Genomic DNA, 15,849 nt, shown 5'->3' with positions numbered 1-15,849 from the left:
GCCAGTGGGAAAGTAGCCGGTGTGTGCTTACCTGTGGTCCTATCCATTGTGCTGAAATGATGCCCGCTGCATTGATATTCAGTGGCACGCTATGCCCTCCTGCTTACCTGAAAAAGATCTTGCTGCAGATTGGAGCAGCAAATGACTGGCAAAATCCTCAGCCAGTGAATCAAGCCTTTGATTTCTACATGGGACTTGAATCTGGTTCTAGATACTATCACGCTGTCGTGCTGTTGAGCTGCTTTAGGACGTTTCAATAACATCTTTTTAATTATAAAGGTTGTTTTTCTTGTAGCAATGACATCTGTCCGATGTAGGAGAAATGCAAGGCTAATCTGCAAATTCACCATAAGGTGGTTGATGAGGACTGCACCAAATTTCAGAGCTAAAGTTTCCACGGAATTTCATTTAAATCAAGAAATTGTGGTCTCTTTTTTATTTTTTTTTCTATTGTTTGGCCAGACAGAACTGCTGTGATGAGGAAAGCAGGGAGCTTTGTTTGGGCTGATGGAGCCTGAGTCGTTTTTAAAGTTTTTGTGCTACCCACCACTGGGTGGGGCTGAATCCATATTCATTTGTACTGGCATGGAGAGAAAAGACAATTGAATTATTGTAGATTGTGAAAACAAGCCTAGATGGCGCTCTAATATACTCTCAAAATGTGCTTAGTGAAAACTTAATAACTATTAAGTGACTAATATTACACAAAAATATAATAAGTGCACAAAATAATACAGTGCAAATATAGTGACTAATATCACACAATAAATAAAGTACGCATAATAATACAGTGCAATCTAAAATTCAGTGAATAAAGGTAAAAAAAGATAGGACTGTTTCAAGGTCCAAAGGAACGATATGTGGAAAAACACCAGGGGAGCGATATTACCTTTAAAAAAGAAAAAAACACTACATAGTGCAAATATTGTATGTACAACAAACGTGAAAAATGTAGGAGCTCCCAAATGCACACTCACAATAGAGTAGGTATATAAGTGCAGACTCCTGATGAAGCCGTCACTTAGAACGGTGAAACGCGTAGAGCATGGCTCACAGATCAGACCGAGAGAGGCAGCTTCGGAGCACCCGCAGACGTCCGTTCCGGTGGAGTGTAAGACCGGAAGTGACGTATCGGCCATAGCGTGGTTGCGGATGAGATCCACAGAGGTGCCGGTGAGGAGTAGTCCTGAGGTCGCGACTCGGCAGAATATCCCTCCTGCACTGTGTATACCCTGCTGAGTTATTTCATCTACACTGTAAGCCTCCATTTTTTATCCTTTGGTGTAAATATATTTTTTACTATCTACACTATATTGTATTATTCTCTTTTTTTTTTCCACAAAAAGGTTTTTATTGTTGGGCAACAGTACATTGCATACAGTGTCTACCAACCCAATGTCATTCTTTAATGTACCAACACCCAACTTTTCTCGTTTCCACCTTCCTCCGTTCTTACCAAGACATACTGGGTAGACCAACTCACATACCTAACACGTCACACAAACATAGAAAAGGGAAGGTGGGGGAGGGGGGGGGGGAGCTCAGTGTCTTCTGCCTGTTCACCGTCTCAACTCTTGCTGTCCTACTTAGGAGCAGCTCTCAGCTGCGGGAGTTCCATGGATGTCTTCCCTACCTGTACCCCTTTTGCGCGCCGACTGTACTGGCTAATCGTAGGAGAATGCATTTAGGTGTATTATGGCATGATGGTGGTGGTATTCACCCCTGGAATATCGGAGTGGTCTAGCCACTTGGTCCAGATTTTAAGGAAATTTGTGCCGGTGTCGTTGACCAGACTTGTCAACTGCTCCATCCGGCAAATATACCAAATTCTGTTTCGAATTTTCGGAATGGTGGGTAAGTCTGGTAGCTTCCACAAGGCTGCGAGTTCGCACCGCATGGCTGTTGCAAAATGTGCAATCAATTTTTGAGCCGGTCTGCCTATTCCCCGAGTGCGCCTGCCTAGCAGGAACAACCAAGGGTCCAGGGGGACCGACTGTCTGAGAATACTCGTTAGCCAATCTTGGATTTCCTCCCATAAAGGAGCCACTTTGGGGCAACCCCACAGCATGTGAAGCAAGTCTGCCTGTTCCCCACATTGTTTGGGGCACAATGGGGGGTAACCTTTGACAAACTTTGCTAATCGTGTAGGGGTGAGGTACCACCTCATTAGGACTTTATATGCATTCTCCTTCAAGGTGGTGCATATGGAGCTTTTCGCTGCTGCCAGTACTATAGTGGACCAGTCCTTGTCTTCTAATGTCTCCCCTAAGTCCGTTTCCCATCTGATTCTATACGCTAATTTAATGTCTACGTCTCGTCCAGGACAGACCACCTCTCCGTATATCCGAGAAGTGAGTCCCGTGGTGTCCGTGCCTCTGGAACACAGCTGCTCAAAATTTGTGCGTTTGGGGCGTTTGGGGATTTTAGCATAAAATGCTCGCACCTGGAGATATCTAAAAAATTCGGAGTGGGGCATCTCTGTTTCTGATCGGATTTGTTTGAATGATTTAATAGTTTGGTTTCTCTCCAGGTGTAGTAGCCTAGTAATGCCTTTTGCTTTCCAGACTGCAAGGTTCTTGCGTAACAGACCCGGAGCGAAATCAGGGTTCCCCGTAATCGGGGTCATAAGTGTGTGCTGGGTTGTCAGTGCACACTTGTGTTTGGTGTTCTCCCAAGTCGCCAACGAGCTATTCACTGCGTCCAGCGGCTCACTCACTGTCAGATATGTCTTTTTGGGTAGCCAAATTAGGTCTTGTATCTCTACAGGGTCACAGCATGCTTTTTCCAGCTCCACCCATCTGCGCAGGCTTGGGTGCATGTGCCACTGAATAATTTGGGTTAATTGTGCCGCTTTGAAATATGATATCAAGCAAGGTACCCCCAACCCTCCTCTAACTGTTGGCCTCGTGAGAATGCTACTTTTTATTCGTGGTTTTTTATTACCCCAGACGAATTTCACCATAGAGGACTGTAAGCGGAGGATGTCATCCCTGATCACTTGTATCGGGAGGGTCTGAAACAGATACAAGATTCGGGGTAGGAGATTCATCTTAAGGCACTGGATCCTGCCGATCCACGAGATTGTGTGGCCTGACCAGATCCGAAGATCCTCCCTCAAAGTCCTAATTAGTCTGGGGTAATTGGCTTTGTATAGGGCTGTATATTCTTTAGTGATATAGATACCTAAATATTTAATGGAGGATGCTTGCCATTTGAAATTAAAATTCAGTTCTATTAATTTTTCTGTGACCTTTGGCAGGTTGATGTTTAATGCTTCTGATTTTGTCTGATTGATTTTGAACCCCGATATCTTATTAAATTCGTCTAGTAAGCTGAAGACATTTGGCAGGGAGGTAAGGGGTTTGGACAACATTAGTATAATGTCATCTGCATACAGGGCCACTTTGTGTGACTGATCTTTTATCTGTATACCTGTTATATCTGGGGAGTTACGGATATGTGCCGCTAGGGGTTCTATACATAGTGCAAAAATAAGTGGGGACAGGGGGCATCCCTGCCTGGTGCCGCTCTTTATTAGAAAGTCTTCCGAGGGGAAGCCCTGGTGTCTGACCTTCGCCCTTGGTTCCCTATAGAGAGCCAGAATAGCGCCCAACATTCTCCCCCCTATGCCGAACACTCGCAGCGTCTCTGTAAGGTAGGGCCAATCAATGCGGTCGAAGGCCTTTTCAGCGTCTAAACTCAATGCCATAGACGGGATGTGTTTTTTCTGTGCCAAATCAATTAAATCTATTATCCGTCTGGTATTGTCCGTAGCTTGCCTTCCGCATATAAACCCTACTTGATCGGGGTGGACCAGCTTCGGCATGACTGAATTCAGACGGTTGGCTAATAGTTTGGAGAAGATTTTAGTGTCTGAATTGATGAGAGATATTGGCCGGTAACTTTTACAGTCTGCTGGGTCCTTTCCTGGTTTGGGGATCACTGTTATAGACGCCTGGAGCATTTGGCTAGGAATAGGGGCACCATCTAAAAACGAGTTGAATAATCGGGCCAGGTGAGGTACTAAGGTTTTTCTGAATTTTTTATAGTACAGGTTGGAGAAGCCATCCGGGCCCGGGGCTTTGGGTGGCTTTAGTGCTTTTATTACCTCTGATATCTCCTCACCTGAGAAGTCTTCCTGTAATGCCTCCCTTTCCAATCTGCCCAGGCTGGGTAGTTTTGCCTCAGTTAGAAACGTCTTCAGCTGCCTATGAGTGTTCTCACAATGGGAGACCTTCGCCCCGTCATACAGGGTCTCATAGTACTTTTTGAATTCCTCTACAATTAGTTTAGGATCAGAAGTAAGGTCACCGTTCTTGGTTCGAATGGATTGGATATGGAAGTTGCGGTTACAATTTTTGAGTTTATTGGCAAGTGGGGTATCTGGCTTGTTCGCTTTCTCATAGAATTGTCGCCTAGACCAGGTCAGCTCTTTTTCAGCTCGGGAGGACATCAACAGATGCAATTTAGTTTTAGTGTCACGCCAGGCCTGAAGGGTCTGCGCTTGTTTGGTAGTTTTGTGTAGGGCGGAGAGGGCTGATAACTCGGATTGGAGGATCAGAATTTTCTTTTCCCTTGCTTTTTTCCGCCTACTGGCTATCCCTATGAGTTCTCCGCGGAGAGTTGCCTTATGGGCCTCCCATAGGGTGGATTGGGATGTCACGCTACCGACATTCTCCTCAAAATAGACCCTGATTTTATCCCTTATTTCTGTTTCAATTTCAGGGATTTTTAGCAAGCATTCATTAAGCTTCCATGTCGCTCCTGGTCTGTCTAGTCTGAAGTCTGTGCACCGCAGCTCAATTGGCGCATGATCTGACCATGAAATATCATGGATGCCCGTATGGGAGATCTGCGAAACCATTCTGTTAGACACAAAGAGGTAGTCTATCCTGCTGTATCTGTCATGTGGGTGCGAATAGAACGTGTACTCTTTTGCTCCTGGATGTTGTTCCCGCCATATATCTACCAACCTATTTGTCTTAAGGCCTTGGTTCCAGATTGCTCTGCTTTGTGTGTGCTTCGGTGCATTGGGTGTGCACCTGTCGGCCTTGGGATCTAATGTCAGGTTGAAATCGCCCCCTAAAACTATACCGCCTTGTGCCACTCTATGTAAAATGGTGAAGAATTTCGTGAAGAAGGTATCGGCTCCCTCGTTCGGGGCGTATACGTTGGCAATTGTGAGGAGCTGTCCTCCCATCTCGCCTACTACTATCAGGAAGCGACCATTCTTATCCTTTTTTGTTAGAGTTATATTGAATGCCAGGCGATTATGTAATAGGGTTGCTACCCCTCTTTTTTTTACGTTTGCTGGTGCGGAGAGCCACGTTCTATATCTGCTATCTAGGAACTTGGGGGAACTGGTCCTTGAGAAGTGGGTCTCTTGGAGTAGTATTATGTCGGGGTCTTGCCTCCGGTAGTCTGTGAATGCAAGTTTTCTTTTCAGGGGGCTATTAAAACCTTTTGTGTTGTGTGATAAGATAGTAAAATCCTTACCCATTGGTGTTTTCAATAGGAATTGCTGCTTTACCTCTTTCTAGTGGGGACATGAACTTCCTCAGAGTATGATCTTGTGAACTGCTTTGTATACTGCTCATCTGCGCAGGGGAGAAACACTGGGGTAAACACAATGGGAACATTGGGGAGACAACAAATAAACTTTGATAACTTTCGGTGACCTCAGAGGACCGAGATCCCCTGGGCACCTGAACTGCCCCACGTGGGGTTCCGGTTCGAGCGGGCCCACCTCTGATCACGTGAGGTTGAGCCTTACCCGTTTTCCCCGGCCCACCGGGGTCTTGCATGAATCTCCTGGGGTCTATCCCCCAGGTATCCATGAGGAGACTCATGGCGACGGCAAGGAGGCTACCCCCCCCCCCCCCCATCAGATTTTAACCATGCTTATGGCAACTCTTTATAGTCAGTGTGAACGTCCGGCGTCTTCAGGACTGCAAGCTGATTCGGTATACATGTGTACCCTATCTATGTGGGGGACTTTTCCCATTCCTTAGCTTTTATGTGGTGTGGTGTGTCTCTGTGCCCTGTGGCCACTATCTATCCCACGGTGTTTTACGGCCGTTTTTACATGCTAGCTCTCTCCGAGCCCCTTCCTTACTGGCCCCCCACTTTGGAGCATAAGACTAGGTGGTCCTGCTCCCCTTTAATTAGTGGCGTTACTGCTGTCCGCTGTGTGGTGTTACTCCACCCTGCCTTGCCTCACTTAGGTATTCCTCCCTCCCCCTACTTCCCTCGACTTGTCCTATCCCCGTGTCTATGTTATGGGTAGATATTGGCCCTGTCCGTCGGGGGGCGTCTGCAAGCGGGGCCGGGGTGTCCTCCAAAGGGGAGTCTGCGGCCGGTGAGTCTGCGGGCAGGGCGACACTGCTCATCTGTCCGTGGGTCTGTGCCTTCTTTTGTGTGCTGCCGCGGACATCCGGTTTCTCGGGGCTGTTCCGGCGCCGTCTCGTGACGTAGATCCTCCTTTCCCTCTTGGGCGCCTCTACCAAGATGGCCGCACGGCCATATCCGGTGACGTCCTTCCGTTCCTGGCTCATTCACCGCCGGATGTCGACGGAAGTGGACGTCTTCCCGCGCTGGGCTCATCTTCTTCCGGCCGTGCAGTTTTTTTGTCCCGCCACGAGTCGCGATGCCTCCATCTTTCCTAGGTGCGTGTCACGCGTCTCTTCCGGGTTGCGGGGCAGCCATTGTCGCTGGAATTTCTGGTAAGTCTTTTCTTTTGCAGGTTTAGGTCTGACACCGTGGAATAGAATCTGCTTATCCCGCCTTAGATAGGTGAAGCTGTGGCATTACTTATGCCTACTCCGCTACTTAGCGCATCTAGCTGTTAGCAGTCCTGAGAGTCCCAACTGTAGGCCATAACTTGTAGGCAACCAAAACTGGTAACAAAACATTTTATTGGAGCTGAGCATTCTTTTTTTTAATTTGCTTTTTCACTCCTTCTCCGGCTCGCTGGAGGCTCGAGTCTTCCGGGATGTGCCGGCCTGCTGCCACTCATTGTCCGGCTCTCTCTCTGCCCGGGGGCTCCTGGGTTCTCCGGTCGTTATTCCCAGCCTACGCAGGAATTCCTCCCCCTCCTCCAGGTTTTTCATTGAGGTGGCATTTCCGTTCCTGATGACTAGTAAGCCGAACGGAAAGGTCCACCGGTATCGGATGGCTTTGTCCCTGAGGAGGCGGGTTATGGGCTGTAGCTTCAGGCGTCTGGCCAGGGTCAGGGGGGACAGATCCTGAAAAAGCTGTATCGAGATACCCTCGAATTTACAGGCTTCCTCCCCCCGGGCTTTCGTAAAAACTGCCTGCCGGGTGCGGTAGTAGTGTAACCTGGCGATCACATCCCTGGGTTGCGCATTCGCCAGCGGTTTGCTCCGTAGGGCCCTGTGGCATCGATCTAACATTAGTTCAGCTGCTGGAGTGTCAGGGAGCAAACTCGTCATCCATCTTGTGAGGAAATCTTCAATCTCTGTTATTTCCTCTGGTATGCCTCGGATGCGAATGTTGCTCCGCCGGTCCCGGTTCTCAGCATCCTCCTGTCTCTCGGCCAGCTCTGTGATCTGGTTTTGCAGGTATGCAGCACGTTTGTCTGATTTTTTAATTGTGGAGGAGACCGCCACCATTTTGTCCTCCAGGGCCCCAGTTCTTGTTCCCAGGCCCTGTACCTCCTGTCGGAGTTCCTGAATTTCGGCTCTAAATAACGACTTCATGTCGTTGTACAGCCGGTCGAAATCGCACCGCCGTACTGGCCGTTGCTCTGGTGTCTCCTCCCGGTCCTCCTCTCGTTCCGATCCCGATCCTGGTGCCGAGCCGGGCGCCATTTCTGCCCTCCCATCTCTGGATGAGGATCTACTCAGATACCTCCGCAGATCCCCTGTGTTCTTTTTTTTTGTTGTTGATGGCGGGGCCATCGCGGTGTATTCCGGCGTCGGTAAACGTTCTTTTTATATAGATTTGGTAGTTTTGGTTAGCTTTATTTTGAAAAATGCTTTGGCGGGGGTGGGAGCTATACGATTAGGCAACCGTTCCCCTCACCATCGCGCATGCGCCTCGTATTATTCTCTTTTTGAGGTTTGATGACCTCCTACCTTACTGCCCTGGAACCATCCCTATCCACGGCTGGAATTTCTGCTCTTATATACCTACTCTATTGTGAGTGTGCATTTGGGAGCTCCTACATTTTTCACGTTTGTTGTACATACAATATTTGCACTATGTAGTGTTTTTTTTTTCTTTTTTAAGGTAATATCGTTCCCCTGGTGTTTTTCCAATTATTGTAGATTGGCAACAATAATTCGACTTTTTGCAAAGTAACTGCGTTGTATTGAATTTTTTTATTTTTCTGTATAAAACAATCGGAGACCTTGTTACATGCCACTAGCACCGTTTGTAAACTAGTAAGATCAACTATTCCTAGGTCGAAATGACAGCACTGTCGCAAAGTGTGACTCCCAAGTGGCTCCGCTCACAAAGCTCATCCAATTCTAAAGTGCCGTTTGCAATTTCCTGAAGGAAAGCATCTGATCCGTGTGGGTGTTATATTTTTGGACTTGTCCATAACATTTTTAATCTCTCTGATTATTGACTTCAATGTAAAAAAAAGATTGAACTGGTTTGGCACCCAATACAGCGGATCACTAAATAATATTTAGGGCAGTATATGTTGGTACAGTGACCACACAGTGGTGGTTCTTGGAAATCGAAATATTTTGCGTTAGAGGGTGTGGTTTATACAAAAATAAAAGCACATGGCCACCTGTTGATTTCCTGTCAGGGAGCTAGCCAAATGTTCTTTACTCCCTACACCAGATCTCCAGAACCTGCGCTCCTCCATACTACTCTCACGGTGTCCTGCACTGGGAGATCCCTGAGTACTGGTTCTTTAAAAAAAAAAAAAAAAAAAATCATTTTGATGGAGATTATTTTGTACTTGAATCAAAGGCTACGTCCCTTGAATCAAAGGCTACGTCCCATCAGTCTGAACTCTGGAGTGTTGGGGAAACTCCACGATGTAACTAAAGAAATGCTCATTGTCTCCACGTGTTAATTCCCCTTAGTCACAAAATGTAGACAGGATGTTGTCAAAACATCATACAGTTCCTTTCTACTTTTTCAGTTTTCATAAATTTGCAAATGTGCCAGGACAACCTTTTTTTGAGTACTTTTACATACAGTACATAGGAAGAACACATACAGGAGACCCCGTATTGTTGCATATCCTGCCACCCTTGTGAATAGAGAAGCACTACAAAATTAAGAAGGGCCATGTGATGTTTCCTAAACACGGCACCCAGGAAGTGTAAGTTGCCTCTATTCCATTGCCCCCTCTCCACCCCCCATTTCTTCTTATTTTTTTTGTGTTTGACGACTAATTTTAATATTTTTATTTTTTATGTTACATTTCCCCCTATTTCTCTTCACAATTCACAGGTTCTACAAGGGGACAGTGCCGCGTCTAGGCAGAGTGTGTCTGGATGTCGCGATTGTGTTTGTCATCTATGAAGAAGTAGTCAAAGTTCTCAACAGATTCTGGAAAACAGATTGACCTCATCTTCTCCTCTCTCACAACCAAATAGCTCTCAGCAGGAGGGGGACAATAGGATTTGGTGTCAAAATTGTTACTGTCTTGCCTGCATCCCAGAGGATGGTGGTGGGAGCCTTTATGAATTAAGGTGCCAAACGTGATATTGTGTATGGCAGCAAAATCTGATTTTAATCTGTTGAAACCTGTCCTAGTTTTGTGGCTGAACCTGTATAGAGTGCTATGTCTTTCCATTGGCTTTATCGGATATTGCACGTTCATGGGAAACAAACATTTTGCTGCTCTTATAAAGCATGGTGACTGTTATTAGGCAATCAATTTCTTCAAAGTGCAGGTCTCCTCTAAGACTGAGATACAAAGTACAGCTCTACTCACACGTTCATAATGACGTTCTCCATTTAATGTGACCGCCAAGAACAGTGGAACAACAAAGTTTCAGGTCCCATATGGACACCTCATCACCTGAGGAAAGGTCCATATGGGCTGAAACGTTGTTGGTCCACGGTTCTTGGCTGTCACACGTTAAAATGGAGAACTTCATTATTATGGGAGTAGAAGTCTACTTTGTATCTCCTATATTTGAGGAGACCTGCACTTTGAAGGAATTGTTTGTCTGTGTTGTGTTGGCTTCACAAGCGGGTTTCTCCTCGCCTGAGGCGGTTTCCCCGCACTTTGGAATTGTTATTGGGCAATACCAACCTACTGAATAACCCATATTGTACACTAATGGTTCCACCCTTTAGCGAGTAACCCCAAAGCTTTTAAATGATCTTGGCATAGACACTTTAGCTATAAATAGCTTCACTATGATGGAGCCCTGTACCGTAGTATGAAACAGAACCCTCTGGCCATTCAGAGATTAAAGGCGGAGAAGAGAAGGGTTATCAGGCTTAGTTTAGCACTTGGTAGGTTCCTCCATGTTAAACCTGCAGTGGCGCTTTAACAAGTCATGAAGAAATAATGATAGAAGAGCAAGATTATTAATATAATCTGTTTTCTTCCACATATAATATATCACGTTGGGCCACCTCACTGGCCCTAGACAGAAATCTCTGAATGTGTCTTGGGTACATCTCTTCCTTTCTCTCTGCCTGGAGTGGGGAGGGATTGATGGTTTTATATCCACGCTTTCTTCATCCTGGCCATGCACAGCAACACCTGAGGGGTGTCACGGCAAGGTGTCAAAGGGGTGAAAATAATTTGACCAAGTTCACAAATATCTATTCCGTTGGCTGCCATTAGTCGCTGTGTCTCCTCTGCTGACCCGTGACCTTTTATATTGGTCCATCTTCAATATGCTATTAATCCATTGTCTTCTGGATGGAAAAGAGTTGGTCTATTCAAATAACTGGGGTTAAAATGATCTCGAGCTTGGGAAAGAGGACTTTGCATGATCTTAAAAAGGGGACATAAAAACGCCTTTCTGTGCAGGTGTGCTCTCAAGCAATCCTTGCACTGTGATGCCAAATGTAAATAAACTTCCTCTTGCAGCACGTCTCTCGTGAATCAATCCTCTCCACACACTTGCAAACAGAAATTTTGACAAAGGAGACAGGCACACAGAGGTAAGTAAATTATAAAATCTATACAAAAGAAATATCCAGACACACAGCATAGAACATATCGGTACGTTCCTTGTGGCAAAATTAGCAAGCGATGTTAGAAATAGCAACATTAGAAACGGCTCGACCAATCCCTACGTGTTTTGCACTACGTGCTTTGTCAGGGATTGGTTGAGCTGTTTATGATGTCACTTCCTGATCTTTGGGCAAACCTCGTGGACTGAGTTCAACTAAAGCGTCACTGCATGTACTGTCCGTCAGCGACACTATTGAACAGTGTTTCATATTACCACCTTAAATGCGATTTATATTGTGCTCAAAATCTGCATCTCTACTAATCTTCACAAGATTAGTTTATCAAGTGGTCTGTATTGCAATTTAACACACTTGCTGCTGCAGGGTCCCGCAATCCATTTCTCTGTTCAAGTGCCAAAGGTTCAAATCTCAGAATATATTGAAGCCACTTAAATTCAAGACCACTGCTCAACCTTCAAAAGATCTGCTTGTTGGAATAGCCTTCAGCTGACGTGATTTCTAGAAGGGCTGGCAAAATCTAGCAAAGCAATGGAGGGAGCTCTATTGTCAAGAGCATAACTAGTACGACTGATCCTTGTTTATGTTGTAATGCCTCATTTCAGCCCTTTCATGGTTCTGGCTGTAAACTCTACGCTTTGATGCAACTACGATCTCTTCATTTGTCACTTTTAACATTTCGAAATGTGGAAGCATTTTTAATCTTGAGCATTGATGAAACTGCTGAAATACGTCACAAGATGTAGATCGATATGTGGAGGTGAAACAACAACTGGGTTTGGTTCTTCAGCTTCCAAACCGGATCCAGGTTCTGGAATATTGCAGAGCAGGTTCAGTCACACTTGGTGCTAAAATATATATTTTATTTACATTTAAAAGTACAATCATAAATGTTAATTTTAAATTGAACATACGATCTGAAGTTGCTCACTGTATCAAAGTGTTGTTTTTTATTTTTTTTCCATCACACTTTCATCCTGAAATCTTCCAGCTGTTTCTATTTTAAAGAACAGCTATTTTTTTGGTCCTTTGGTATGTGCACAAATTATTTATTTTACACGGGCTGTTTTTATCATTTTTAAAGCCAAATATTATCAATATTATATTCAAGGCTCAACAAATAATAAAAATCCGCCACTCCCCATAAAAATAAAAGGCACTCTTTCATAATTTTTTCAGACTGTAACCCCCCACGCATCACCATGCCACTGACCAGATTAAACCCAGGGACCTTTCCCCAACCCCTGCCCACCAACCAAACAAGTTTTACTAACCAAGAGCATTGCTGACTCCACGTCTGTCCATGTAGGATAAGTCGCCATGATCTGCCTGATAATTCCAAATAACTTTTGCTATTATCCCACTGCTTTAGCCTATTTTTGGTTGACTTTCACTGATTGGCCAACTTCTATGGCCAATCGAAGGAATAACAAACGCACGCACTGGTGTGAGTGGCCAGGCAAATACATAATAGATCTGTGCACTGTTAAATAAAATTAAAGTGCAGTTTGATCAGTATGGTGGGGGTAGAAGAATCCAGATGGGGTGATACCAAGCAGAGCACCCCGTCTGACATCCACTGGGAGGCGAACGCTGAGACCATCGCAGTGGACTCTGCGTATGTGTACTGTGCCCGGATCCAGGAGCGCACTAGCACCCGGAACAGCGCTGCTATTTTTATTGGGATCTCCCCTTCCAAACACTGCTTCTTGGTCTGATGGTCAGGAGCAGGGTGGTGAGGAGATCCCTAGGCTTATTGTCCTAGGACACCCGGCACCCAAAAATAAAAAGTTGGGGGGAAATGTACCACTGCAGGAGAAGGCCCCTCAAGGTTACAGCAATAAATATATTTAAAAAAATCAAGAAAGCCTACAGAAATATTAGTGTAACGAGGCAGAGCAAACATGGATATCATGTGACCTGCAGATGTTATTACCCCGTAAATGCAAAATGACGCTCTTGAATAGCGCATGCACGATCTCTTCCACTGTCGCTCTGTAAATGGCGTTACTGTTTCAATGCACCTGCGTTAGTGGGAGCAGTAACGTCTGCTACATCTGGCTGATGCTTTGCAGGGACTTGCTGAGCTTGGGAAAATGCCGAACACGGAGAGCCCCTCTGCTCAGTGGTTTTAATCGCACCCGATTGTAGGAATGATCAATATGTTAACAAACATGAGAATGTAGCAAGGGTTGGTCGGGTCAAGTTCCCTGAGGATAGGACAAAAAACAAACACTACCTTATAGTGTAGACTTTGGGGACATCGGCTTATTATTATCTGTACATTGAACTCTTATAATAAATTATTCAAACTGGTGACATAAATCACCCCCTTCAGGTTGCCACTATGGGCACTTGTAGCCACTAATTACTCCCCAGCTTTCAATCTAGCAGTATGAAGGTTACAGGGCTGAAATTATTTTCTTACAGGATCACAGATCAATTTAAATGAACCCTCCCTGTCCCAGAGGGGTAAATAATTTGGTGGTTTAAATGTAAAACATGTAGCCCTCAAGGACAGTGAGGTTAATAAAGGGCTAATTCTAGGGTACTGAGGCCACACCTTTCACATGATTACCACTGTGAGCTCTCTGGGACATACCTATGTCTGTATTCCTATTATGTCGTGTGTTACTGATGTAAAGCGCTATGTATGTGGATGGCGCTATACACAGTAAGATATACATATATTACAGTAATTCACTGCTTTAGAGTACATAAAAAAAATTATATATATATATATATATATATATAGTGCAGAATAAACGAGTTCTCCAGTATTCGGTGATACCTTTTTTATTGGACTAACAATTTATCACCGAATACTGGAGAACTCATTTATTCTGCACTATCGCAACTGGACTAACACGGCTATTTTCTGCTATATATATATATATATATATATATATATAAGTAAAATAGTTGTATTTTTTCTGGCTGAAGTGTCATATCGCACTGGCTATAAAGTGAGGGAGTCCAGTACTAATCCCATGGTCGGATTTTTGAGGTTGCAGGGAGAACACGTGACTTGTCCCAGGTCACAGTCAACACATTTGGATTGTAAACTCTTCTGAGCAGAGACTCCTTGCGCTAGCAAAATTCTATGTTCATCGCTACCTGCACCGTCGGCAGTACAGGCCGTCCTCGGTTATCCAACGGATTCTGTTCTGGAAGTAGCGTTGGATAGTGAGACCGTTGTAAAGTGAGTCCCATGTTAATCAGTGGCGGCGAGCGTCGGATAACGCATTCAGGCGTCAGAGAACGCATTCTGGTGTGAAAAACGGCCCTTAGGGTTGCATTGTAAAGCGTTGGATATGCCATTCGTTGTAAAGTGAAACGTTGGAGAGCGAGGACTTACCTGTATTTCTGAAAAAATATATTCTTGAGAGAAATAGAATTTAGTTGTCCTTCTGTCCAAACGCCACAAGGTGGCAGCCTTGACTCACAAGAGCAACATTCACTCACCGCCAGCATGTGTAACACAGGTCCCTAAATCCTGCTTCATCGTGGGTTCTCGAGTGGTTAGATATCTGGCAGAAAATAAGTTTATGGAAGCACGGGCAAGTGTGCCGGGCTTGGCGACTCCCAGGGGGGTCCGGCGTACGATGCTGAAAGTCGAGCCAAACTTCCGCATCTGGTCTGCAGGTCACTCCCTGCCCACTGACCACCCTCCCAGCTAAGTCAAATTCAACACCTCCCCCTTACCCTTCCTGCATTGTGTAAGGTTTTGCTGGGTGAAAAAGTGACATTCCATCCCGAGGCTGGTCTGTGACGCGATATTCATAGAAAAGCTGAAAACCAAATGTCACATACTGTTAATTAGGAGAAAATACCGAGCAGGAAATAACACAGGTGAAAAAATACAGTAAATAGAAATACCACTAGTGGTTCATTTGCATGTCTCAGACAGGTCTGCTACCCTATCTTTCCCCATTATCACTTGACCAACAGTGCTTCCACTGCAGCGAGGGATTCTGGGTAGTGACATGCAAATGAGCACTGGAAGTATGTCACTCTTTACTTTTTATCCATTGTAACGTGGACCCCTGTAAGCGTATACGGCCGTATTACACGGCTTTTCAGCATAACCTGGCTTAAAGACTTGCATAGCCAGTAAACCTACTCACTGTTTTTACGACCTTTTAGGGTTCGATCTTAAAATGGATAAGAAGTAAAGAGTGATTTGCATGTTATTACCCAGAATCCCTGGCTGCAGGGGAAGCACTGGTAAGCGACATTTGGGTTGCAGACCTGTCTGAGACATGCAAATGCACCCTAAGTAGTATTTTTATTTACTGTAACCAGTTTGCAGAAGAATCAAAGTGTAGGCCATCTTTTAATAGTCCTTTGAGAATGTATTTTGAGAAAAATTCCACCAAAACAAAAAATGTATTGAATGATTTGACAAAGTTTTTTTTTTTTTTTTAAACCAAGAAGGGGGAAATAAATGCAACATATTCCGTCCCCGCTATATGGGTCTGTGACTTTAAATATGTGTGTAGTCTTGTTTTGTAACCTAGAATTTATCAGACCTATAGCACTTGAACATAGGTACACTTTGTCTTCTATAAAGATGGGGGTAATAGAGTGAGAGACAATTTAACAACTTTTCTATGCCACTTATTTTTATATGCTTATAAACTAACGCAGTAGGACCAATGTTCGTATAGTGAATGTCACCAGCTCCTTTAATTAGCTGGAGGT

The 15,849-nt window shown here is 44.8% G+C and overlaps 1 protein-coding gene across 1 annotated transcript in view; it reads left to right on the top strand.

Annotated features, from left to right (window-relative positions):
* LOC142491625 (tricarboxylate transport protein, mitochondrial-like) overlaps window positions 1-11,040 on the top strand; it is a 28,871-nt gene extending 17,831 nt beyond the window's left edge. Inside the window, exon 9 of the mRNA XM_075594460.1 lies at window positions 9,439-11,040. Coding sequence (XP_075450575.1) covers window positions 9,439-9,553 — 115 coding nt within the window. The 3' untranslated portion in view covers window positions 9,554-11,040. The remainder of the gene's footprint in view (window positions 1-9,438) is intronic.
* Window positions 11,041-15,849: the final 4,809 nt, after the last annotated feature.

This window comes from Ascaphus truei, chromosome 3, assembly GCF_040206685.1.
Source record: "Ascaphus truei isolate aAscTru1 chromosome 3, aAscTru1.hap1, whole genome shotgun sequence".
In the NCBI taxonomy this organism is placed as follows: Eukaryota; Metazoa; Chordata; class Amphibia; order Anura; family Ascaphidae; genus Ascaphus; species Ascaphus truei.
The sequence above is the reverse complement of the archived record's forward strand: the minus strand, read 5'-3'. Positions and strand labels throughout refer to the sequence as shown.